Source organism: Antennarius striatus, chromosome 16, assembly GCF_040054535.1.
Source record: "Antennarius striatus isolate MH-2024 chromosome 16, ASM4005453v1, whole genome shotgun sequence".
Taxonomy (NCBI): Eukaryota; Metazoa; Chordata; class Actinopteri; order Lophiiformes; family Antennariidae; genus Antennarius; species Antennarius striatus.
The window spans coordinates 4615833-4643550 of NC_090791.1; the positions used below are offsets into that span (position 1 = coordinate 4615833).

At 41.9% G+C, this 27718-nt stretch overlaps 2 protein-coding genes and 3 non-coding genes across 5 annotated transcripts; 4 read left to right on the plus strand and 1 right to left on the minus strand.

Annotated features, from left to right (window-relative positions):
- Nucleotides 1–222: 222 nt before the first annotated feature.
- On the minus strand, nucleotides 223–3499 carry baxa (BCL2 associated X, apoptosis regulator a). Its single transcript, XM_068336560.1, has 6 exons — nucleotides 3310–3499; nucleotides 2750–2798; nucleotides 2170–2328; nucleotides 1916–2051; nucleotides 1687–1791; nucleotides 223–1581 (listed from the first exon to the last, which is right to left on the minus strand). Exons 1-6 carry the CDS (start codon nucleotides 3338–3340, stop codon nucleotides 1483–1485), a joined length of 579 nt encoding a protein of 192 aa, XP_068192661.1. The 5' UTR covers nucleotides 3341–3499; the 3' UTR covers nucleotides 223–1482.
- Nucleotides 3500–3728: 229 nt separating this feature from the next.
- Nucleotides 3729–5960, plus strand: rps11 (ribosomal protein S11). The gene is made up of 5 exons (XM_068336682.1): nucleotides 3729–3787; nucleotides 4235–4375; nucleotides 4561–4636; nucleotides 5266–5395; nucleotides 5768–5960. The coding sequence occupies exons 1-5, from the start codon at nucleotides 3773–3775 to the stop codon at nucleotides 5889–5891; spliced, it is 486 nt and encodes a 161-aa protein (XP_068192783.1). The 5' UTR covers nucleotides 3729–3772; the 3' UTR covers nucleotides 5892–5960.
- Nucleotides 4413–4495, plus strand: LOC137610385 (small nucleolar RNA SNORD35). The gene has a single exon (XR_011038475.1). It is a non-coding gene; the product is annotated as a small nucleolar RNA SNORD35 (small nucleolar RNA).
- Nucleotides 5078–5162, plus strand: LOC137610399 (small nucleolar RNA SNORD35). The gene has a single exon (XR_011038491.1). It is a non-coding gene; the product is annotated as a small nucleolar RNA SNORD35 (small nucleolar RNA).
- On the plus strand, nucleotides 5601–5685 carry LOC137610386 (small nucleolar RNA SNORD35). Its single transcript, XR_011038477.1, has one exon. It is a non-coding gene; the product is annotated as a small nucleolar RNA SNORD35 (small nucleolar RNA).
- Nucleotides 5961–27718: the final 21758 nt, after the last annotated feature.

A 27718-nucleotide genomic window follows, 5' to 3' on the forward strand; every position in this document is an offset into this window, starting at 1 on the left:
TCCATGGGAGGAACCAAAAAAAAACAAGTTTTTAAAAATTCAAGTTGCCTTCAGGCACACGTATGTTTTGGTGAAGTACAATAAAGTTCATGTGTTTAGTTTGGGATAATGCTCAGGTGAAAACGCAATATATTACTTTTTGACAGTAATTGTACTTTCAACCAAATACATGAACAAACATGAAAGTAAACCTTACTAAACACACACACCCGTGACCACAGCAAGAGCTTAAAGTTTTATTTTCCATATTACATCTTACAAGATCACTGCAAAAAGATTTCAAGGGAGAACCAATCGAATTTACAAATTTGATAGAAAAAGATGAAAATATGAGAATATCAAAGATTTCATTGTAAAAAACAAAACAGCTAGGCACTGACAAACAAAGATAATGTATCAAAACCGATTTACTATTTATAATGAAGATTGCAATTTGAATTACTACATAAAAATACAGTACTTTCAACAAGTGTGAAGTGAGGTAAGCATCTGTGAGCAGGTTAGTGCTTTCAGTGTCTGTATGGTGACAGTTTTTTTTAAAAACACCACAGGAAATGTTTGTATGTGACATTTGGCAGGCTATTTTAAAAGTGGGAGACACATATGTCACAACGCTGGTCAAAAGGCCTCGAAGAGGCACATTATTAAATGTTATATACAATAAGAAGTCTCATTCAGCTGAGATTGTGTCTGTTAAGACTTGCAATGATTGATGCTGGATGTACACCAAGAATAATGAAAAACAAGTCCCTGGGGTAACACACAGATTGTCTGCTGAACACTGAAGCGAATTATTTTGGGTCATCTGAGCTCAAATATTATTGGACATGTAATTTCTCATTTCTATCCTTTTCTTCGTAAATCTAATTTGTCAAATGCATGAATATCTCTCTGCAATCTGATGGGATGCATCCGCCCTCACTAATAAACACCCACAAACACAAATCAAATGGCTTCTCTAGCATACAGACACTGGGATGAGATGGATGGAGAGTGAGAAGATCAGAAATACAGCCTGGCTGGGATGTAAAATAAAAGTACACTGAAAATAACACAGAAAGGAAATGCTAAAATAAAGAAAAAGAAAATTAAACCCATCTATCTTTAAGGGTTTTGAGCAGAAGGCAGCGACTCTTTAGGTGTACCAAGTAAAAAATAAATTACTGTACTTAAAGTGGATTCCCCTTCTCAAGTCTGACAAACTCTCCATCCTCTCACTTTGTACATGTCACCTTGCACCGATTACTTCCCCAGTGGCACGGAGGTCATGGGTACAACGGTAATGGGTTCAATTCAAGTCTCAATCCATGAAAACGAAAGGCAAGCAGAAACGAAGAGTCATTCTTCGTGTCGACGTACAAGCTGTGTAACTCATTCATTCTGCCATAACTTCTTCCTTTTCTCTTTCAGGTTCCTGTCATAATCCACATTTCCTTCTGCCATTGTTCCTCCCATTTTTCTGTTTTTTTCTCTTCACAAAGCTCACATCTTGCGAACTACGAGAACAGTGGTGAGAACACCGGCCAAGAAAACAGCCACCGTCTGCCATGTCGGGGTTCCGAAGTAGGCACGAATACCGTCCTAAAAATTAGGAAAAGATGAGCATTGAGTTAAAGCAGCCGCTGGCAGCCGCTCCATTTTCACTAAATGATGAGTTTGAAATAGACTTGCCAGCTGCTTCCTTACCCAGCCACCTTGTTCCCTAATCCATGTGATCAGATGTTCCTGGAGGTAGTCCATGGTCCAGCTGATTATGGTTCTGATGATACCAGGAAGATCATCCAGGACAGCCTGACAAGATATGAATAAGTGTTGCTCTCAATCTCATATTGTATAGATATATTTGTATAGATATACTGATAGATATACTTTGTTATGAATTTGTTATGCTATGCGACACAACAGAGATGCTCACTTTAATAACAAGTCGACAGGCAAAGTAGAAGAGTGCAACCACCCTGCCCCAGTTGAATTTCCCATCTGAAAAGATCTCGAAGGCAACTTTCATAAACAACTCTTTTGTGGGCTGGAGTGCTGAGTTTTTTATCATCCTGTGTAAAATGACATTTAGCCATTACAAACAAGCTTATCATACATTCATTACATTGAAACTCCAAAATGCATCTGGTACAAAATTTGATAAAAATGACACACAGAAATCGGGCCCACCTTTGGAGGTCGACATTGTTATCCAGCTCATCTCCAATCTGCTGTAAGCATTTAGCTAGCCTCTTGTGGTTTGGGTCACACAGTTCTCTTCCACCTAGCTGTGCTCTGGTCAAGGAAACACCGCTGTCGTCGTGACGTTGAACCCGCTGGTAGATGAAGCTACAGAGGAAGACCCAAGCAGATAGTTATGATGCCGCATTTGTCCCACACATAGAAAAATATAATAGATTTTGTACGTCTGAAGTTGAAATATTAAGATACCAAATTAAAATGAGAATGGTACAATCCCTATCAGATATCACCTGCTCGACAAACACTGTGACAAGCATTTATGATATTCATGCTATAAATATGAAACCTGTACTTAAGTAAAGCATGAAAAGACACCCCACGTGAAATCAAAAATGAGTTATTTTGAGCAGAAGGAAATGGCTGGGAGTGGTCGTAACACTTTGACTGCATATCACTTTTTTTTAATCAATGTAGGGCCAATGCTCTGTCATAGACAGTAAACAAAAATGACCTGATTTTTTTAGCTACTTAAATAATGAAACGCCCAAAATAACCAAGATATACTCACTCTTTTAACAAAACAGTTCCTACGTCCACTATAGAATCTTTATCGTTATCTGAAAGTCAAAAGTCAGAGTCATTTATACGCTTTTACAATCAAATATTTATAATATTATCAATAAAACGGTGTGTAATTGGTGACAATGTGTTTCTTGACAACATTAGCTAAATTGATTTAGGCTAAACGAATTCCCCGAAGTTAGTCTCGCCGAATGCCACATCTGTATATCCACGATATTTAAAATCTTGACTAAAGACATGTTATCTTTTCATATCTTTGTTAAGTTTTGTTAAAATATTTGCTAAATAACCCCAGCACAGGTATCTAGGCAGCTAATGCTACCTACAAAAGCGCGGCGTAATTTGTACACTAGCTAGCGCAGAGCTAATGTTGAGGTTAGCTATCTTGCTAACCTCAGTTCAACTATTACTCTTGAAAAGTAAATAAGCGACAACAACAAAAACAAGTCATTGCTGTCATGGTATCGCATTATCTATGTCCACTACGCCTTTACCATACTGCTACATTCAATTTATATCGCTTATTATTATGATGCTAGCCAGTACCTCGGCCGTCTCCTCCCGGGTTTGATGCCATTTTGTTGCCTGTTTATATCTCTAGGACTTCCTTAGAATCATGTGATTACTTGTATTTGTTTGTGGCAACTGCTATCGTCGGTGGCTAGCTGAACTCAGGTGCGCTGATCTCCACTGATGGGACGTCTACGCTCATATGATTCCTAACGTGAAACAAGGGGAGGTGACGTAATCCACCGCCGCGCATCTATTCAACCCCGCGTGACACACAGCTGTGCAATAATCTGATGGGGTTTGTGTTCAAATTAAAATTTATAATTAAAATGCTATATTTACCGTATAAAATACGTCGCTTACTACGTTAAGAGAATTGAAAAACGAAATATATTTGTGTTTTTTTTACACTGCATATCAATGACGTCATTTCCTTTATGTTGTGCTCTTCCGGCTCTCGGGCACGTTCACGGTCCTCTTTACGACTCGGCCTGCAAAGATGGCGGACGCACAAGTATGTTCAAGAAAGCGGCGTGGTGACTTGAAGTCGATGTTTTTACGAGTTCATGAACACAATTACTTGAAAATATTACATAAATACCTTTACATAGTCTCTATGTACGAGCATAAGCCGTTTTGAGATGCATTTGGGCAACTGTGTATGGTATTTGTTATCGATCTGAAAACCCTCGTGTAGCGTTTAGCTAACCGGAATTGTAGCTTAGCATGCTAACATCAAATCTTCAGTAACTGTACAATTGTTAAGATGGAGAAGCCACATCCGAAAATTTAACCGAGTGAATAGTTTGAGTTTCCTGCTATAGCGATTGGTTAAAGAAAAAGTCGTTATGAAGTTGGTACGGCCGAGCTGTGATGTGTCGGTCCGTGAAGAGAATCATAGATGGCGACGTTAACGTGTTTCTCTTTTTTTTGCACATCTTGCTTTTAATCCATTCCACAGACCGAGCGCGCCTACCAGAAACAGCCCACCATCTTCCAGAACAAGAAGCGTGTTCTAGTTGCTGATGGTGGCAAGGAGACGAAGGAAAAAATCCCCCGTTACCACAAGAGTGTCGGGCTCGGCTTCAAAACCCCAAGAGAGGTAATTGAAGTTAAAATTAAAAGTCATAACTGCAGAGTGCAAGTGATGTTTATTCACGATGGTCTTCCAAACCTGTCGGGTTTTGACGACATTGCCTTATGGCATTACTGATGCGATCAAGACCTATGAAAAATTGTTTTCAAAGCTATGTCATGTACTGAGTAACAATCCTCTATTTTCACCAGGCTATTGATGGAACGTACATTGACAAGAAATGCCCCTTCACTGGAAATGTTTCCATTCGTGGCCGTATCCTCTCAGGTTAGTTCAACACTTGTTTTTACAGATAACATTGTACTCTCACCATTGGGCTCTAGGTTGGCAAGCCATTCACTTCAACATTAATTACAACAGCTTGGAGTCATTTTGTGTTTATAATATGCACTATCATCACTGAAATGTGTGTTTAATGCTCTATGGTGATGGTTCATGATTGGCTTGCATGCAGTTCAGAAAAAGAATCGTAAAAACATTTTTTCAAAGATGAGGCAGTGGATTGTTTTGTGTTGAGTTTGATTACCTCGAATCTTGGTTAAGTTCTTTCACTGCTTTTGTTATTATTTAGAATGGCAGCCTTTATAAGTATTCCTGAAGACAAATCAACATTCGAATACATGAATATGGCAAAAATCAAGCCAAAACCAGTGTTTAAACAGACTAGCCTACCACAGACTATCTTTTTATTTATGTTTGTCACTGTCCTACAAATGATGTTTTTTCTCACGATGGTCTTCCAAACTCTCTGGGTTCTGACGACAGTGCCTAATGGCGATGCTGATGTAGCGAAGTGACAATTTTGTCCCGTTTTTTGTTTGAATCATCATGATTTGTGTGCTTTCTTGAATTTGCAAAGTTTGAATTCTAAAATGATCTGCATGTGTGGCTTCCAGGTGTGGTGACCAAAATGAAGATGCAGAGGACCATCGTCATCAGACGTGATTACCTGCATTACATTCGCAAGTACAACCGCTTTGAGAAGAGGCACAAGAACCTGTCTGTCCATCTGTCACCTTGCTTCAGGTACATCACCTCTAACATGCCATTAATTTTTGCACTTTGAAACATGACAGTTGCATGATCTAGAAAAAATATATTCGAAGTCTGCATATTGTTACTTTGCAGATGTTGTATTTTGTAAAACCTATTTTGCAAGTTAAAGAGAGGTCCACATGTCTTTCATTGAACTGTGTTATTGTGCATCTGGTGAAGTCAACTTGACATTTGCTGCAAGTGATGCTTTTTCTCACGATGGTCTTCCTAGCTCATTGAGCTCTGAGGAAACTGCCTTTGGCAAACACTGATGCAGCTTGACTTCATCATCTTAAACATGGATTGTAAAGTACGTCATTCAGGACTTTCTTGACATCGTTTTTGCTCCGTGTTTTTCTGTAGAGATGTCACCGTTGGAGACATCGTCACCGTCGGAGAGTGCCGACCTCTCAGCAAGACTGTGAGGTTCAACGTCCTCAAAGTGACGAAAGCCGCTGGAGCCAAGAAGCAGTTCCAGAAATTTTAGATGTTGCTTTGAACAGAAAGGTGGCTGTTGGCTAACTTGTCTGTTAAATAAAAAAAACATGTTTAATTACTTTTCTCTGCTCTTCATTTGATGTCCTTACTTGATTTTACCACTAAAATGTTTTTAATCTGTCGTCAGATTGAGTGATTTACTTGTTCATAATTGGACATAATGGCACGTTTCCATTGTTATAGGTGGCCTGATAATCTGCTTTTCTATTAAATTTAAAGATCATCCTGAACAAAAACCTGGAAAGTTGGCTTCATTATCATTTGAACAAATACAAGCTTAACAAAACTATTTTGGATGTTTGACATGCTGACAATTGTAAATCTACTTCATGTAGGTATCAACAGAAATTGGAAACTGCATTTGTAATATGTTAGTGTAGAGCTTCTGAAAGCAAATTGTGTGCTTGTTGGTATTTATGAGTTTCACAAACTCAACAAAGAATGTTGGTCAGGGACCTTCACCTCTGGTAAGTTGCCCTGGTGACAAACAGACCAGATATGACTGAGGTGTCAGACGAACAGTTTTATCGATGAATCTCAACCTTAACCTTAGTCTCTTCTGATCCATGAACTGTCTTGCTTCTCAGGTGGATGTTTCAGATATTACTAAAATATGGCACCGATGCCTCAAAACCTGTTTCACATCCAGTCATATGGATGGACCATGCTGTTTTAACCCGATTTATGAAATTAATCTGCATTTCAGTCCCATTTGAAGTAGAATTTGAAACCTGACACACTGAAGAAAAATGCGTTAAAAAACTACATTCATCCTAAATAAAGTACTTTATGTAGTGAGTATAATTGTAGTGTGTGTTAAACTAGTTCTTTCAGAAGGAGAAGGAGCTTCAGGGTGAAAGTTGGCGGTCTCCGGTCGGATCATGGGCATCTGATTCTGCATGTACTGTGAAGAGAGGCAAGGTTCACCAGCTGTGATGCATATGAGGATCCAGTGACTGGAAGACTGAATGTCCAGCACAAATTATATTAACTTGCAGGTCAACAATCCCTCAAGATCCATCCTGGTAATGAAGGTTTATACACTATGTGCTTATGGAATAAAACAACACCCAAGATATGTTGTTTTAACACTTTTAGTGTTTATTTTTAACGCAAGCTGTCTGTGGAGATTCTCAGACATCCAGATGATTTTAGATCTATGTTTAAGAAATCCCACCAACACCCGGAGACACAGCCCCGTTCATGACACCCATAATGCTGAGTGGTCAGACATACAGTATACTGTAGGTCACGTATAACCACCAAATACCTAAATCCAGCAGGGGGCGCCAGACAGTCGTTTTGGAGCGAAGAGGCCTGAATCTCAGGACAGAATCAGATGCCTCCCAAACAATTTACGCCATTCACAGGGCTTTATAATGACCGATGAAGGAAGAAAAAGTTCATAAAAATGTAAAAATCAGCACTATTCAATCACAACATTCACAAACTAAACAAATAATTTACTAAATAGGAATAAGTATCTTATAGCAACAAATTATCCAGTCAGTAACATGATTAGAACACTGAATGTCCAGCATACATGACTTTAACTTGCAGGTCTGAAGAAATTATAAATTATTAGAATCTAGAATCCATCCTGGTAACTAAGTAAAAGTTGCACAATGCAGGATTTTGCTCTGTCATCACAAAAATGCTGTCTTCTGCATCAGCGTGCCAGAAGACAAATACGACCTTTTTCTTTTGTACGGTTGCATCCAAGAGGACGCTCATAGTGTCTGAGATCCATATGTTCCACAGTCACCCATCAGTGTATTCATGGCCTGTCTGCATCAGCTGAGTTATTTGCATGTGTCCTTATTTCTGGTGGAGGATTTGACAGTTTCTCTGCATGGGAATCAGCAGCCCCCCCCCCCCCATCCCTCCTCCATTCAGCCTGGCCTTCAATCTGTTCAAGACAGGCGGCGGTGACACCATTAACATAATGATGCTCTGAATGTTTTTTTTCCTAATGCGCCAGTGAATATGGACCATATGGCGATGACGGGAAGAGGAGAAAGTGTTTAACGCCAGCTCAGCAGTGTAAGCAATCCCATAATTTAGTGATTAGCTGAGAGCGTCTAAGGTTTGTTTTGCAATAACCAAACATTTCCCTTAAACACAGTTTGCACTTTTGTTTAAGTTGTACTAACATCGATCCCAGCTCTGCAAACATAATACAATATTTACCTAAACAGCAGAGTCTCAGCTTCCAGCCACAAATTATCCCCTCCTGTACTGGGGAGTGAGGGTGGGGAGGGGGTTTTCCAGCTTCTTCCCTGCATAGGCTCAGACGCAACAGGAGGGTGGGATGGCTGCAAGATGTTATCTGAATAACAGAGCCACCTCATGACCAGACACCCCAGGGAGCGAGGCAACCCAGCAGGCCACCCAGCCCACATGAGTGCATACATTCTCCCACAGAGTGTTTGTTTGAGAGCAGAGGGCTGACCCCCGTCCTCACAAAAAAAAAAAAAAAAAGTCCCACTGACCACAAACGTACCCCAGCAGACAGCGTTTAACTGTGACAAACATGTGCTGTCAAGAGAGGCTCGTCGATAAAGCTGCTGGTGATCAGCTGATCAGAGTGGTTTTTGATTCTCCTTCAGAAAGGAAGAATTGGAGAAAAACCATCTGAAGAAAGCAGCTGATAAAACTGGCGTAAAATAATTAAGCAAAATTTTCGGTAAACACCTGGGGTAGAAAGGGATTATCAGGTTGTAGTAACAATCCAAAATCTCCTGCGATTGGTGCAGATCATCTTGGAAAACACAATATTTATAAGCATCATATTTTCTTCAATTTATCCCATTTCCAGACTCTATTTTCATCCATTAATTTTTTTTCTTATACAATGAATGCTTGCTTGTGCGATTGGCACTCCCCCCTCTCCACTCCACTCCTCTTCTTCATGTCTTTGGGATCCTCCAGGTGTTGATGTGAGCTTCACTGATGGACAAGCCAGCCTCTTTCCATCTCCTGGTTCTGCTTAATAACTCTCCATTTTCCATTTGGAGGCTTCGCCAAGAGTCGGACGAGCCCGACTTGGATTTAATGCTTCATCCGTATCGCAGGCGGACGAGCCACGCAGGTCAGGGAGGTCAGAAGTTTTTTTTTGTTTTTTTTACAGCCTGAAGGGCATCTCTCTGCCGTCTCTGGAGGAAGCTTTTTGAAGTGTCTTGTTTCACATTCCTCCTCTCTGCCAACATGTTTACCCACCGTCAGGCAGCATGCCTGCAGTCGTGCTTACTTGTGCGTAGTGTATGTTAGCTCAAAGGGTCGGGTAATGTCCACTGTCAAAACAGAGGCCTTCTGGTGGCCCAGCAGGAGGTCTGGGCAGGATATTGGGGGGGTGGCGGTTGCATAGTCCCATGCTGGACCCGTGTTGTGGGATGTTTGGAGGCTGTCAGCGATATCCAAACTGTTTTCCAGCAGACTTGATGGGCTTAACAGATGGAGACCGGGTTATACACAGAGGAAGCTGAGCTCTAGCAGATAAAGCCCTTCATCCTCCAGTCCGTTCTGTCAACACGGAGTAACAACATGTATGAGACGCAAGTAAATGTCTGCATGAATGTGTATCATGGAATTATTGTTTTAAACAACCACAATGTATGTTTATTGATTTCTAAATCTTAATTAATGGTCTTCCTCTTATTATTCATCGACTAAGAAAAATGAAAATAGGAATTGCTGTGTTTCACTCATAGGTTTGAGTCAAAACAAACCAATAAATAAAAGCTCCAAAAAGTGTTCGTTCATTCATTCATTCATGCATTCATTCATGCATTCATTCATGCATGCATGCATGCATGCATTCATTCATTCATTCATTCATTCATTCATTCATTCATTCATTCATTCATTCATCCAGATGGCTACGGAGGAGAGGCAGGGTACCCCCTGGACGAGTCGCGTATTCACCCTTGCTGTTAAGCAAACTGTTCCAATGCACTATAATTAATGTGAATTGATAATCAATCGATTGATGTGTCACTTTAATATTGGAGTTGGTAAAGCTTGGGCTGATTTTTTAAATAACGTGTATTTTTTATTGTGTTTTAATAACACTTTTCTCCAATGATGACAAACAAATATCATCAAATAAATGTAAAATGACTTCTGAAATATGATAAGTCAATTTCTAAAATAACACCGTGTGACTTAAAATGGAATAAATTGAATATTTTTGCACTAAAAAATGCAGTTAAACGAATGCTTAGTGATAATTTTATTGATTGATTCAACACAGTATTTTTTTTTTTCTCAAATGGCCACAATCATCAAGTTGAATAAGTCTGAAATTACGATGATTTTACTCCTTAAATATCAGAAACTATTAAAAAACACACCAGAGATGTGTCTCTTAACAGATTCTTGTTGTGTTTGGATATTCAGTGTATATCTATGAGGTTTGAACCTGCTCAGCCTCCACATGCATCCCTATGGATCAGCTGATGTGACACAATTCTTCCCTCCGAGTCATTTAATATCTAAAAGTGGGCACAACGTGTCGTGTAACTTTAATACAAGTCTGGGAATCGTCAGGAGGCTGCTGTTGGGGAGCTCAACAGGAACATCGTGGGCTCCACTGCGGGGTCATTCTACAGTCACGCTGCACATCTGGACTCCTCATCATCCCTCTAGATGCACACGAAGACAGCCAATGTCCTTCCACCGGCGACGGGCTTCTGTGTGACAACATCCCAGTAGATGTAAATGTATTTTCCTACGGCCTGCCATCTGGGTTAGTTAAAGCCAATCGGTTTAAGAGCGGCGGATGATGACCATGTCGAGATCTATTACTTTGGGGTTAGAGGTTCTGGTCACAGTTATCAACGTTTGGTATCTGCAGCCGCACTGGAAGCTGCTTAACTGATTTTAAGTGATTTCACAGATGTAGCTCCTGTTCTGCCCTTACCCTCACACCTTTTAATCTCATCATATAACGTGTCTGTCGGGGATTAATGGATTTACGGGCATTGATTCATATTTACTATACTGAAAACATTGGGGCGGATATAGTTTCTGCTGGTTGATTTCCTGCAGAGCGCTGATCTGGATGGCTGGTCGCTCACCTGATCTGTCTGGCAAATCCGAAAACCCCGAAACACATCTTAGATTTTGCACGAAAGCGCCTAATTCAATATTCACATGTTCAGCTGTCTTTGTGGCTGCCAGTCCGACAAACGACACGTCTGGCATGTGTGAGCGCGGCGGCGGCCATCTCCGATTTTACACCACGTCGTGGGATCAAAGCGCCAGGGCCGCCGCTGACAGGTCACAGGGCAGCGTGGTCCGTGCAGCAGTCCCGGGTCATGTGTGAACCATCAAACATGGCTGTCATTAGAGCGTCCCTGGGGTGTGCTCTCACTGACTCATGGCGTCACACAACTCACAAAACGGACAGGACCTGGAACGCATATCTAGCAAAAAGCTTTTTTCTATTATTCGTGGATGATCCTGGATGACATGGGCGCACAGATGGAATGCATTACCCTGCTTGGTTTTTAAAGCGGGATATATGAACTAGATAATTATGAACGAAGGGAAAAAACATGAAAGAAATGCTGAACAAATGCCAGAAGTGTCGAGCTTTCGTCTGGGAGGCCTCCTCGCATTCTTTCAGCCTGTGTTTGGGAGCGTCACAAAGGAACTGTAAAGCGTAACACTTCTCCCTGTAAAAGGTAACAGGAGAACGTCCAGGCAACACCCCACAGCAACAGTTTCTGCCGCTATCGAGCGACTCCTAACCAAACGGGAGGAATTCACCCCGGCAGATGGCGGGGCCGAGGCCCCTGAGCCCCCCCCCACCCCCCGGGCAACGCTACACCCTGGGACCCGGACACCTAATCGTGCTCTGTGGAGCCTCTCACCTGCTGCCCCCCTCTCCTCACAATGTTATCTCATCTCCCTGACCTATTGTGGCTCCCGCTGGTGATAATGACAGTGGAGAGACCCACGCAGAGCCCGAGCAGAGGCCGACTCTCCCCGGAGAGAAGCGGAATCATGGGAAACCTCGCAGTAATCGATCTCTCCATCCTGCCTCCTCCAGTGGATCCGGTTTCCCACCACAACCTGCAGACAGCTTGTGTTTACGGCACAGATTACTTTGACTTTCAGTGATTCTGTGACTTTCTGTAAAGCAGGGGTAGTTAGTCACTTCACCTCCTATATGTTGCAGGGAAAGTTATTAGATTAGATGAGAAGAGATTAGATTAGATAAACCTTATTAATCCCACAATGGTAAATTTACAAATTAGAAAGTAATCAAATTAAGAGGGAGAAGAAGAAAAAGATCTTTCTGGATTTTGTGGATTTTTGAGCTTAAGAAAAAAAAGTTGTTTCTGCAGAAAGAGATCAGCATTAACTGTGTTTTCTAACATGGATGTGATATATAACACATAACAAAACACACATCCTGGAGCCTACAATGTGGATAGAACACACTGATCATGTCAAGGTTTCATGATGGAGATATTCAGCTGCAAAAACAGAGTTTGTGTTATTAAATAATTACAGATGTGGCCCTGTCCCCTCAGTGTGAAACCTGTTTAGCGTAAGAAATCAAACCAACGAAAGAGCTGCCGCCTACAAGTTTGACCTCGGTTCCCACCGTCCCGTCTGACACCGTCACCGTGTCCCAGTTCTCACTGAGCTCTGCTGAATCATTAATGAACATACAGCACTTCAGCAGACAGGGTAATGGAATGAATTAGCAAGAGTGCAAAGGGCCTTCTTTGTCAAATTATATGTGTTACCAGCAATTCTGTATTCGACATGACCTCAGAAAAACATTTCCTGCAGCTGCACGAGGATGGAGCTATGAGGTAAAACTGCAGGAGAGGAACGATTCTGACGATTCAAGTTTAAAATCCAGTAGAAGTTAGACAGTCTGGGGATGAAGCTTCAAAAACACACAACAAACACTTAATTTCCCTTGATGCAGTTGAATAAAATGAAGTTAATTACAGCCTCTTCCCCTTCTAAATATTAAGTTCTGTTAAACTCAGCTTTATTGCTTCAACCTTTGGGGAGCTATTTACAAACGCCACAGCAGATAAAATTGTTTTTACAAGCAGGGAAGTGCTTTTTTTTGGTGACCTTTGTTCGTAAAAAGAGTGAAGTATCCCTTTAAACCACAAAATAAAAGTGTTCAGAAGCAAGTTCTGGTCTTGTTGTCTTCTGGTGTCTCTCTAACTGTTTGCTGCATGTGCTATAAAACGGCTTCATGTGCCTGACGATCCACCTAAACCACAACGGACTTTAAACCTTAAGTTTTGTGTCGTAAAAGGTGAGGAAGTGAAGGAAGGTACACACTAATTTGGGAGTTTTCCCTTTGTAGTCGAACAAATAATGAAGAAAGAGGAAAGTTACAATGCGAAGAGGAATAAAAGATTTGAGCGCCTCAAACATTAACTTCTATTCTATCTGAAACAGTTTATTATCCCGGCAGATGCCTGGTTTCAATTTACCTTGTTAGAGAAAAATATGTTTACTATCAATGTGTGTTCATGAGTAAATAGATTATAGCTTTTGAGATTTATATCCATAAATTTAAGGAATAAAACTGCTCTAAAGGAGAACGCCACAAACAATAAGTTGACCTTTTTTGGGTTTGTAGGAATAACATTTACGCTTTGGGCTTTTGAGGGATGCTCTTATCATGCAGTTAATAGTGATTTGATTGGTTTATCTTCATCATGACTCAGAATACGACAACTTGAGAAGACACGACTAAATGGTGTCTTTGTGTTAAAAGATGGGAACTGAGATATCTATTCATAAAGAGATCAAGACCTCCGTGTCCCGAGTGGAAGTCATGACCCTGGCTGACATGCTTTCTCTGCAGGCAAAACAAATTTCGAAGCAGCACCCCCTCCCTGAGAAGGTGAGAGTAAAGAGGGGTGGGTGCTGCAGGAGAAGATGAAATGACACGGCTGATAACCTTGTGCCATTGTACGTCTTGGTGCCAGAACATCTCTGCTGCGCCGCCGTGGGTAAAACACGATAACAGAAAATCCCAAACATTCTTTTGAAGGGAAAACAACTCATTTTTAAAGCAAAACAGAAAATCTCTTTATCTGAAAATCTGTCAGACCACCACAATTCAAAAAAAAAAGAGAGGGAAATTCTGATGTTTGCCAATGTCATTCCCCCAGGGACAAAATGGCATTTGTTACTTAGATGAAAACATAATTGTGTGTTGACAGGAAACTAAATACACGCCAGAATGAAGGTATTCATTAGTCAAACACAAGTTATTTATACAAGTATTTATGATAATGTATGGATTTCAAGCTGTTTTTGACGGTCTGAAGCGTTGTGTACTAATAATCATCAGGGGTGTTACTCGACCCATCCCACTACCGACACATGACCCAGTATTGATCTGCACTGCATCGGTAAACTCTCACATTAGAGTATTAACAAGCTCCTATACAAGGCAGCAGATTCATTTATTTCTAAAGAACTTAAATGTTAAAGCAACGTTTCAAAGCACAGTAGTTTAACTCATGCTCACTAAATGAAGCGACTCAGTTTGGGCTTGGTGCTGACACTTTAAAACTTCAGTGCAATTTTTAAAACTGAATATTATGTCTTTTGTGTGTATGCCAAAGGAAGAGGAGGTTCTGAACAGGAGTTGGACAAAGTGACCTTTTACAGGTGAGGTGACCCACATGCAGAACATCAAGTTTGATCAGATTAGATATACTTTAATGATCCCAAACTGGGAAATTCACTTAAGTATATCTAATCTAAGTTCACAATTCATAATTTAATTAACCAGAAATTCCTCCAGCAGGTTTCAGGTGAACAGATGAGAAAAAGACCAACAGGCAAAATCCAGGAAACAAACAAAATCTCAAAAAGGCCAAGAAAACTTAAGTAAGAAGGGTTAGCAGCAATAATATGGGTGCAAACTGAAGTCTGAGCCGAGTTTAAGTAGGTGGAGGCCGATTAGAGACGGGAAACAGGTGGCCGTAGCAACACAGGTGACTGGAATGAGAGGATTGAGCGGGAGTGAACCCAGGATACAAAGGCAGATTGATAAGGGTTAAAAATTACTTCAAATTCAAATTAAAAATAAGCTTTATAAATAGTTGAAAATTAAATAATTTAAAAAAAAAATTCAACTATTAAAAAATAGTTGTCTGTAGTTGTGAAATTGTTGCATTAAATGTCATTTACTTTGAAATTCTGTTAACGTAAATTCTAATGCCTTAAAATGTGTTAATAATTTAAATAATATGTGTTGAAGTATTGATATATTGTATATAACTTGACACATGAGGTGTGTGTAGTGGGTTGTGTTGTTGCACAACACATTTCATGCAAACAGCAGGAATGAAATTTAAACATGCTAATTGCTCAAGCTTTAGCAGGCACCAGAGGCTAAAAGATGTGATTTCAGTGACGCTCTTGTTACCTGAGCTGACCAAACTCAGAGAATCAGTAACTGTTGCACCAGTGTGTGACCGTACCGCCAGTGGAGGATTCCTTCATCAAACTACATCCTGAGCTCCATCAACAACAACAAAATCAATTTGTTTGCTTTTCACTCATCATTTGGAAAAAAGAGACTCTGTAAAGGATATACACACACACACACACACACACACATACACACACACACACACAGGGAAAAAAACAAGTCCAACGCTGCTCAACATCCTAGCAAAGCGGCCCCAACATAAACAGAGATCTGTGGAGCCGTGGTAAACTTCCTCTGCTTGCACTGCTGCACACACTTCCTGGGGGGATTGAGTGATGCATCAGATTGAACCCCCAATTCCACGAAGGCTGGAAGTGTTTCACTTTGCAAATTCAAGCCACATGCTAAACTCCACTTTCTTCATGTCCTTGTGTTGTACTTAAAAAAAAAAGAAAAAAAAAGTGCATTTTTACCAAATTTATTCAAGATCCCGTCGCGGATAGCCAGATGTGTACGTTTCAGTCATGCGAACGACATGGATGTAGTCGGTGGGTCCAGCTTAAATATCTAAACAGTAATCAAAAGGTATTCTGTACAATTAGCTAAATTTGTTTAAAGTCCAAAGAGGATTCATTTAATGACTTTAATGACCCTCTGACTTTAGCTGCGGCGCCACCAGCTGGTTAAAATACATCACGTCTCAACATCTACCAACTTTTGCAGTTCCCAGATGATGAATTAGCGAACGCCTCCGGTGATGCCCTGATTTTTCTTAAAGCATCACAATAAGGTTGATTTTATTAAGACACCCTAAGAGAATAATTTTTACTAATTTCTATTCACTTCGGTTTGTGCACTTTCATCTTGTCTAAAATTTGTTTTATCATTAAATGCCTGCAAAGAATAGCATCAGCCTAAGTTATAATTAATGTTTAGTGCTATCGGGAATGCTAACGATGCTAGATTGACAAAGCACCCATCCATTCATTCATTTTCTAGATCTACAGCTGCTTATCCGCCTTGTGTGTCATGGACCTGGTGGAGCTGATCCCAGCTGACTACTGTCAAAAGTTGGGGTGCACCCCGGATAAGACGCCAGCTCACACTCTCACCTGTGGGCAATTTAGGACCGATGAATTCACCTCTTCACCAATTCACATTTGGAGGTGGAAAGAAGCCAGAGAACGTTGAGAGGACAGTGCAACTAGTTGCACCATCAAGATGCTAGCGCTGTCAATAGCCTTTTTGAAATAAGTATTGTACAACATCACCAGGTGGAACAAACTGATAGCCCTTTATGCATTCATGATGTTCAAGCAGATTCAGTTACAGAACAAGAAGGAGAAGAACTTTCTTGATGCCCATTAGAGTAAGAGCAAAGGCGTTTCCTGCAAAGGATTAACCATCACAATCAAAAGATGGATGGATGGATCCGTGTTTTCTTTCCTGAGAAAGTTCTCCAAATCGAGAAACATGAAATTAATCTTCCTCTCGTCTTGTTTTAATCTGTTCCGTGATGCTGTTCAGTTAAATCGCAGCAGCCTGTTCTCCATCGCTAGAAAACAAGACGACTTTCCTCTGCTTCAGATGACCTCAACTAACTTAGCTTCGCTGTTATGAAGAAAGAGGATTAAAGAGCTGCTTCCCACTAATTCATTGTGTTTTCCAGATTATTTTTGATTTCCTGCTCCATAACTGCAGATCATTATCTCTGATGGAAGCAGCCCAACTGCAACAAACCCTCTGGACGACGAGGGTCTCCAACCTCAGCGCATCACAAACGTTATGAGGAGGCATTATCAGAGACTTGATAAGGTAACGCTGGATCTGCTTGAGCTTCAGCGGCCTGGGGGGGTCCCACCCGGGGGGGTCTCACCCAGGGAGACTGGACAGGAAACTGTACAGATGGAGCTGCTCAAATCCTACTCACTATTAGTCCTGTTATTTCACTGTGTGCCAACAATCAAGGAAAATATTCAGAGAATCAACTCTGATCATTTTCATTATAAATCATCATAAAAAAGTGACATCTGTAAAATGTGGTCATCCTAACCCACAAAATTAGATACAAGCAGCATAAATATGTCAAATTAGTCAGAATTGTTAAAGTAAGCTGCAGTTTTTTTGTCTCCAAATTGCCCCAGAATAAATACCAATTGGATGACATAGCATCCTCAGGCTTAGAATAAACTCCATTTTTGTTTTCTTACATGTTATCCCTCTGATTTCTTAGCAGGACTTTTATTTACTTGGATGTTGTGTACTCAGTTTGTAGAAAATAAATTATTGTCATAAAAAGGCAAAAGCCATGGTTAGATATTGAATATATCTGAGCAGACATCTGGAGAGCTCATCAACCAATTTGTTAATTTCTAGGAACCAGTTCCATCATCATAGGTCATATTAACCACAAAATTATTTTGGTGGTACAGGAAAAAATATCCTTGACGGTATTGTGCGTCATGCTAACTACAAAGACTGTTAATAAGGACTCTTCCTGGAGGTGTGACTGCAGTCATTGTCTCAGTTAAGGTCATCTCCAGACAAACTGGAGACCGACGAAGCCTCGGCGATGACCTGGGAAATCAGGATCCTTTCCTTCGATACTACAGAGACAAAGAGATGTCAGAGGACGATGACCCTTTCCTCCCCTCAGTTGGAGAGGAAAGGACACCTCCCTTCACCTCTGCTCACGCAGAGATGAGGTTTCCATATTTGTGTTGGCTCACGGAGGCGTGGAGCTACCTGCATCCTTTTTGGCAGAAGACAGGAACGCCGACATTTATCCATCGGCTTTGTGTAGAAGAGGAACTCCAAAGCTTCATCAGTCAAACGTGTTTATCATCCAGTAAATTCTGAGTAAATTTCCTCTCTGTCGGTGAAGTTGGATTCGTGCGCCAGGAAATCCTCCATCCGATGTATGAAAATAATGTTCTTAACTTCGAAAAATGTCAAAACACGCTTTGAAAATGTTGGTCCCAACTGAACAGAAATATTCTGATGCTTTAAGGTGGCAGGAATCAGGAAGTCCATCCCTCTTTTTTTTCGCAAAACTTGTAAAATTATTTCTAAAAAGATTTACATTAATTCATCTCCACCTACAATTTCGTTCATTTGACACCAAACTTTCTGAGTCTTCTGACTAATCTCCTAAAACGCTATGAAATGTTTGAATTTGTTTTGTCCACTTCTTCATCTCAACTCTTCATCTTCTCCACTGCACACTAATTATGTTTTCATTGGCATAAAATCACTTGAAAATAAGAATCATGTATTTAATTTACCTTAAAATGAACATTTTACTGAGATTTTTCTGAAATATTTAACATTTAAGATGCGTTGTTTGTGGTTTGTGAGCATTGTAATCTGGACCCTAAATTCTTTATGCAATTAAATGAAATGACTCTGGACGTTTAAATGTGGGGACTGGAAGCCATGCAAACACGAAAGGGGACCAAACTGAAAGAAAGACTTTCTTTCTTTTGAACTAACTCATAGTTCTGAGTCCCGTGACATTCTGTTGTGATGTGATATGAATCTCTTTGTCGTGTCGACTCCTTCTTTCATCTCCTTCAACAATAGCTCCATACAGACACATCAGGGGACTTTGAGGAGACCTTTTCAAACGTTTTGGCCGACAACTGGCTGAAGATACGTATCTAAGCACGGCTTGACCCGTGCTCTTTCGTACCGATTGAAGTTCACGATCTGTTTGGTGCCCTTACCCGATCTCTTTCATCAACACCGATCTGTTTGACCGTGGGCTGCGACCCCTGCTATTGTTATACAAATGTCATGCATCACGGGACCGCCAGCTCCCCAATGAGAGGCGAGCATTTGGTTTTCAAGCGCAGTCGCTGCGATGACGCCTTGCACGAAGAGAGAGACCTCTGGTCAAATAAACCATAGTGTTTTATGGACAAGGTTGGCTTGAAAAAACCGCCATCAGCCATATTTGAATTGCTTCTGTGGAGCGTTTTGCAGTCTCACAAGATTTTTTATCAGCTCAGTCACTCATTGGGAAATACGAGGAGCAAAGTTCATTGTGTGGCCCTGTGGTTTATTGATTATAACCCCTCAACCATCTGCAGGATTATCACACCCTTTATGGCCGTTCATTCATTAAGCTGTAAAGCTTCAGGTGTTAGATGAAAATTCCAACATGTTGCTGCTAAAACAACATATAGTCCAGCATAATCCAGAATAATCCTTCTTCTCCTTTTTTATAGGATTGGTTCAGTTTGCGTCCATCCGTCCGCCGGTTGAATGGAATGTTTTATTGCTTGTTTAGCGCTCACTGACATATCTAGTGTCTGATCAAAGACACCAGCAGAGTCCCATTGGTCCAAAACCGTCGTCTCAGAGGAAATGACTCACAGCAGAGCTGCAGTAAACAGTCAAGACAACAAGCTGTGCTTTTTATCTCTGTCTTATTTCTGCTGCACCCTGTGGCTTTGAAGCTCCGCGACAGAAACTGTCCCCAGGAGTCAAACACTCTTTTTATAGTCACTGTTTATTGGTGAAGACTTAGCATTGTGTTTGTGCGGTCTGCAGAAAATAAGAAAAACAATGGAAGCATGGAATGGTGGGAATTATGTCCAAATATTGTTTTTGAAAACATAATAGATAATTTTAACAGTGTTATACGCATGTGACTCAGTTAAATCCAGTGGGATCCAACATAGGTTTTGAGCTCCTCTGAAAGGTCACATGAAAAATAAAAGATGTGAGCTTAGAATCATGGAATATAAAAGAACTGAACATCCTCTTTGGGATGTTTTTAATCCTTGTTTTCCCATAAGATGCTTCATTGTTGACTTTGATGGGCTTCAACACGTCTTTTTGGTAAAAATTTAGACTCACAGCATGACGAGGAGGAGTAGACCCGACCAGATGATGTTAATCTGATGGTTCATGAGCCACATTGTTGGGAATCACTGCTTTAATCTCCAACCACCTGCTGTATTTCAGTCTATCATGCATTTATGGGCATCGTGGTGAAACATTGGTTAGCCCTGCTGCATCACAACAGGAAGATCCTGGGTTCACATCCAGATCCGGAGACTTCCTTTGCGTGTTCTCCACATATGTGTGTGTGTGTGTGTGTGTGTGTGTGTGTGTGTGTGTGTGTGTGTGTGTGTGTGTGTGTGTGTGTGTGTGTGTGTGTGTGTGTGTGTGTTCCCTACGGATGCTCCAGCTTCCTCACACACTCCTCCCAGAATCATGTGATATGGTTGAACTGGTTTTACTATAATGTCAGTAGGTGTGAATGTGAACCTGATTGGATGTTGGTGCAGGACAAACCCCAACATTCCAGTTTCCATCTGACTTATGTTTATTACATTACACCAACTTTAAGAATATTTTTGCAATTACTGCAGATGAAGCACTTTACCTTAGTGGAGCAGAATATACTTACCCCAAAACAATTGAAAACAGTGTTCAGATACCTCAAAATGAATTTACAGTATACTACAAACACTGGTCCTCCAAGGGGTGGTGACTTTGACTAATTGTGAATCTAAAATTAATTTCTTAAATCTATTTACTCATTTCTTTGTCGATGTCGACAAATGGAATCCATTTGTGACACACAGTCGATTCCTGACTCTGACTCTAGTCCAGATTGTGGAGTACATCGATCAGAGCAGGAATAAAGGCTCGTTGTGCATGAAGTCACATTTTCTGTCCTGGAGACAGACGGCTCAGTGATGCAGCGAGTTGCCATAGAAACCAGAGTTGCTTGTTGTGTTGGTCACAAATCGGCTCTTTTGTCCTGACCCCCCTTTCTCTGTATGGCGGCACACTTTTCCCGGGGGATTCCACACACACAACATCTGCCCTGTGTTCGAACCCCTGACCCTCCCCACTCCAAAAAAGAACCTTCTGGACCGCCTCTTCTCAATGAAGACCATCCACTCACACCTGCTGAGAGGGTCAGAGGTCACCATCTAAGTGGGGACGCAATGATGACCTGGCAGGGCTCCAGTCTGCGCCGCATTCTTATGCAGCAGAAGTGGAAGAAGAAATATTCCTCTTCTTTTATTGGAATGTCATGGAACCTGGAACATTATATCAACTTCTCAGAACACTTTCCCTTTTTGTGACTTTCCCATGTTGTAGCGTCTCGCCGCTCCGTCATGCGAACTCTCAGCATGGAGGCAGACGAAGAGGGAGGCTCCTATGGTGTCTGTCGGGCCCCACAGCCCTGCCTGCCGCCCTTCCATGCCCCGAAGGAATCACCAGGGCCCTCATCAATCTGCCTCCACATTCCACAATAGCTGACAAAGAGACTCCACTCTCTCAGCGGCAGATGGCTTCGCCTAAGGCTTTCCACGCCAAGCTCCCATTGTTTAGACCCAGTGGTTTGATACGGGGGGGACCTTTGCTCCTCCTCCTCCTCCATCCCGTAGGAGGATGCTGGGATGCTAGAAACTGACTTAAACCTCTTCTTTCTAGGGTGGAAATCAAAGAGATGCCTGATTATAACATGCATGTTTTAATTTAAGATGTGCCACATGTTGCTAAATTTATTATAAGGGAGTTGAAGTCGGTGTAAAATCCATCGGGTAGATTTAGGAGACGCTGATGCTCCTGATCGCCGTGGATTATCCTGATTCCCACAGGAATAAAAGAGCCCTAACAGGCAAACAGCAACAGTTTGCTGCCCTACTATAAACCACGTTATCTGCTGTTGAATGCAGAATAACAAAAAATAAAATTATGTCTAATTAAAAACTTCAAACCATTTGTTTACCTGTTGATTCATCCTGTTAAAAATCTACTTTTTAATATATTATTTTTATTAAATTAAAACATTATTTATTATGATAAACAAATGCTCCCAGAATCCTTTTTCCTTTGCTGGTTTTCCCTGCTTGAAAGTGGATGGGAAGTGAGATCTTCTTTACGATATGGGATTCTTCATTCCTAAAAGCCTGCAGCGGCTTTGAGCGGCTCCGTTCAGTAATTACCATAAAGCTGCCCCTCCATTAGAGCACATGCAGCCCGGCTGGCCGGGGTTTTTGTGAGGGAGCCGGCTGAGTTTAACACGTCTGTTGTCTCCCATGTCTAAGTAGCCTACAGACAGGTCTGCTCACAGTGATCCTTTTATTCGGCGATGAAAAGGTCTGGAGGGGCTCCTGATAGATGGCCTTCATTCCAGTGAGAATGGCCAGCCGGATAATGGGAAGAATGGGGAACCAACACTCCAGCACATCCCCATGTTCCAAGGCCCTAAGCATCCTCACAAAAGACTCGTCTTAAACAGCCTAACGCCCGGCCTAAATAGTGTTTAGCAAGTTTTGTTTCCCGGTAATAAAACTTGTTCCTTTTTCATCTAACAACAAAATAAATTCAAAGAAAATGATTTCATGGCACCAAACATTCTTTTCCATCCGACTTTTACTTGTTTCACCCACATTTTTATGTGCAAATCTATGTATTATTAGAGGTAGTTAAAGTTTTTAACACCCCTTAAGCGCTGAGGCTTGTGTGGTGTCATTATAGAGTGGTGGGACAGAGGGGTCAGAGGATGTTTACTGCAGCTTTTCAGCATCAGCGATCAGGACAGCACAGGGATGAGAAGACAATAGACAAAACAACGTCCTATTTAAAGATGGGCCAATGCTATTTATAGAGAAGTGTGAGGCCAGGGGTGGCGGAATGGAATTAGAATGCGTCGACATTTAAGCTCAGGATACGTCTCGTCGTGGCCTGATCTCGTCAGGCCGTCTCCAAATAACGACCAATCAGAATGAGTCCACAGGGAGCCTCATGTTCAGGCATTTATCATACTAAGCTCTTATTTTGACATGTGTAAGAGGCCCAGTAGAGCTTGTATCATCAGTTAGAAGCAGAGATAAGGACAACCTGTCAAAACAGCATCAGCAGGGTTTGATCTGCAGCTCAGGCCGCTGGGGGGGGGGTCGTCTTTATTTGTGGTGGTTTGGTTATTCCCGGTGTATCTGTCTGCTGTCTGTTATCTGAAAGACACTGCTGACACACAGGCTCTTGTAAATGTATTTGTGGTGTGTGCCGTCGTCAATGCATCCTGTGTGTTATTCCTCCAGTCAGACGTATTTCCTCCTCACTGGCCGTCTGGCTGTGAGTTCTCCTTTAAATCAAAATAGACACTTTTGACCGGACACAATGGGCTGCATTGTTTCTCCCTGAAAGGAGAGCATGTGCTTTGCTAATGCCGCAATGGTAGCAGCCAACCTCCGGGACAACTTTTACATTCAGCCATTGATTCGGGAGCGCATTTATGCACGGATGACTTCCTCCAAGGTGGCTGGAGGTTGTGGGAAAGGGCCGGCAAGCAAATGTGGCCTCAATCGAAAGGGAGGGGGTAGCTGCACTGAATGGACTTACGGAATTTTACGAAATGAGCTGAGGAAGAGGGGCCTTTGTAGATCACATGATCCAGACAGCTGGATTCTGATAGGACATATGGAACTGCATGTGCGTGTTACAAAATGTTGTGATGTCACAAAGGATCACAACCGCGCATCAGGGTTTCATCAGTCTGTATAGGATTAAACATTTAAGATGATTCTTCTCATGCTACGTCTTGTTTTTCAGATGTGGAGCATTTGAGCAATTCTTTTAAAAAAAGAAAAAAGGACTCAAAGCTTAAATATGACATGAATTAAACACACACATGCGAACACAAGCTGAGCAGAACAGGGCCCGATCCTGGACTGAGGGCTGATCTGGGGTCAGGGATGTTTGTGTCCAGCTGGATCTGTGCCCATGTGGCGCGAAATGCTTCCTATTTAAGAGTGCGATTAGCATGGCGCCCGTATGGACGTCTGCAAGGGTGGTGGGTCGGCTGCCGTGTGAAGGAAATGAATATAAGAGAGCAGGCGGGTTGGAACACCTGCTGTCAGTTGACGCAAAGAACGTCTGAGCGTGAGATCTGAAACTACTGGCGTTTGAAGTGCGGTGTTCGAGCAAAGCGACGCCAGAATGCATTAAATTCTTGGAACGTCTGTGTTGGGAACAGCACAAAACTCTGGGTGAACGTCGCTGATAAAAAAAAATGCAGCGTGGCATTCGGAATGATGTTCGTGAGCGAACCTTACACCCTTCGTGTGTTTTCTTTTCCTGATCTGTAACCTGATCTCTTCTATCCAGGTCATGCCATGTAGAAGTCAGTCAAACCTGCCTCTGTCGTGGGGGCATCCCACGGGAAATCAAAAAAGCTCATAAGCGGCGCTAATGCTACAGTTTCCCACGGATGCAAAGAGAGCCGGACAAAGCCGACGCTCTGCGAGAGGTCAGCTATGATTTACGTTTCTGACACCGGCGTGTAGAAAAATCCACAGGAATCGACTACTCTCATTTCAATAATCTTTAGATTTGCATTTATATTTTGAAATCTGGTCAGAAATAGTCCCAAAATGCCAAATCCATGTTTCTTTTCTGAGCTCATGACAGTAGAACAAGGAGTCCGATAATCCATTTAATATGAGAGGATCAGCCCACTTGGACCCACCACATGGGATAAACTGCAGCTCAGTGGGATGGAAGCTTCTCTTTGGCTGGACCTGGGCCAGGACTGGTGCCAGGAATTAATCCCAGGAAGAAAAAAAAAAAGAAAAAAGCAGATTCCCTCAGATGACCAGTCCGGATTGTCTGGAAGAAGGTGTGTCTGATGAAATCCATCCTGATGCAGATTTTTTTTGACAGGTGGCACATTGAATGTACGCCATGTGGCAACCACTGCTTGGCCTTGATACCCTTTATCCTTTAATACTGAACCCCTCTGGTGTCATTTAGCACCAGATCCCTGATTTTAATATTAATTAACGGATAATGGAAATAAATGAGCCGGAAATCTGATGGGTGATCACATTAAAAAAAAAGGCAACTTCTGGATTCATTAAAGGAAAAATGAGAATAAACATCCCTGAGAAAAAGCTGCATTCACATTTTATTCAGCTCAGCCATTCACAGAAAATCTTCCAAAAAAAATCAGATAAAACTCGCTAAATTCTGTTGCTGCTGTTTTCAAATAGCCATAAATTAATTTAACTACTCTACAGTCACATCTGCTTTTCATTGTCATGGCTCCTAAATTTGTCTGGCCTCCCCCGTTGCTGCATATCGCCCCCCGTCCCGCCGAAGGTCACGCTCAGTAAACAATAAGCCATTATTGAACTTTGCCACCCTGCATTACAAAAACATGAACTAATATCCACACGAGTCACAAAAACAACAAGTAAAAAGGTCGAATTCTAGCAGACGGTGAAACTGACGGCGGTAATTAACCCCCGATTCTTTGAAAATGACTCCTCGTTCTCGTCACAAATGGACCTCGGGCTACACGGCCAAACATTAAAATCCTAATCAGATACAGATGGAGTCATCTGCAAAACATGATGACCTTGAACGCCTCACCCATCGGTCATTGTTCTCTGCAGGGTGTCACAAGATCAGAGGAAAATGTTGTGCTAAAGCTCAGGGGGCAACAAACGTCTCAGAAATATTTGGGCCGTCCCTGTTGTGGAATGCTCCTTCAAACAGATCCAGTAACGGGACGCCCCCCCAGTAGAGAAAATGTTGTTTTTTTTAACCTGTAGTTGTGTCGCCACCAGGACTACAAATGATGCACCTCTTTAAATTTGTGCAGGAGTTGCTCCTCAGCTTTACTTTAGTTTAAATGCACAGTTTGTAGTTTTTGAATCTGAACAATTGGATGGAATCAGCTGTGGATTATGGGAGTTGTTGTCCCCTTTACTGCAGATGACTACATTGACTCAGAAATATACAAAACTACACAGATGAGGTCACAATGTCAAGTTTAATTCCCAGCAGCTGAGTCACTAAAACCGACTCTTCTCTTTGCCACCTTTGTTTATTTGCGCCTGACAAACCTGTTTGTCATGATTTCTATGAGCCGGTGTTCTCTGAGCTAAAGAAGGCATGACCGACAACGTTTGAGCATCGAGCAGCACTTTGGAGGCACGTATCTCCTCCCTTTACGTGGGAAACAGGTGAGGACCTCCCAGACGTTGCTCTGATTCCCAAATTAGCATTTATCTTCTTTGAGTTAGCTGCCAACTGCTACTGGGTACACAAACATAACACAATGTCAAAACACAGCAATCCACAATTGTGTGGGTTCGGCTCCGGTTACACCGCCGTCAGTCTGGTGCTGCTCCTACCTCTGCTGCCGGATCACCATTTAAACCGCAATGGCGCCGGATTACGCCTACGGAACCATGAGGCAATGCAACAAGTCAAAAAATATATACAACACAATGTGTCTGCATTTTTCTCTTTGTGTGCTTTCACAGAAATGAAGCAAAAACTGGCCGTTTGCAGGATTTTCAATTTTAAAGGGCATCTTTTGGGGCCTGAAAACGCCACCGTACTGCCGCCAGCCAAAACACAACCCCTTTGGGAATGATGACATCACTGCTGTTTGGTCACAACTATTGCAGTTTCATTCCGATGCAGACAGAAGGGCAACAAAAAGTCAAACTGTCTGGTTTTGTTTGTGCTAAGTTCATCGATGCTCCTCTGAAAACGAGGCCGTGTGAACGCACAACTTTTTCAAATGTTCCTCGCTTTCAGCAAAAACACTGTTGTGTAAACGGGGGCCTAAAAGTCTGCCGGCCACTCAGGTCTCTGAGAAAAAAAAAAAAAAGTTGAATAAATTACACCATGTGTGAAACACCCACATAACACTGCCTGAGTGAAACCTCAGCTGTTTCCCACCGGAGCTTCTCGCTGCAGCGCCGATCTGCTGGCGTCCCGTGAGAGTCTGACGCATCAGAATGCTCTGTCATGTTCACAGCACTAGATCCCACAGCGAAACCTTTCACAATAACACACACACACACACAAACACACACACACACACACACGGATCATGTTTCTCTACCTCGTCATGTTCCACAACATAAAGCCCTCCCTGTAACGCTGGTGAGAACAGAGACGACAAATAGGAAACAAAGCCAGCATCCCCCTGTCGCTCCCAGTTTGGCCCGTCCCATTAAATGCATTTTAAGTTTTAGAACCACTGAGGTGATAATCGAACAAGAATAGGGTGCTCCTAAATTAATATGTTCATCATTTTGATGTTCCCAGAACAACAAGGCCCGGCATAGAGGCAGGGTGCTGGGAAGCATTAGGCTGACGGAGTGGAAGTAGGACAGAAGCAGGGGGTGACGGTCAGGTCTGAACAGTTATGCAAATATGTCGGCTGAAGAGAGTGAAAGGGAACAATTACGTCAGTGTGGGGGCCACAAAAAAAGAAAATTGGGACACCAACCACCGGCTTTCTCTTCTCAGAGCTCCAAGCGTGTTCATGAGCGACTTTATCCCTACTGATAAATCAAACGCATCTCCGGCAAGGAAGTTTGACATTT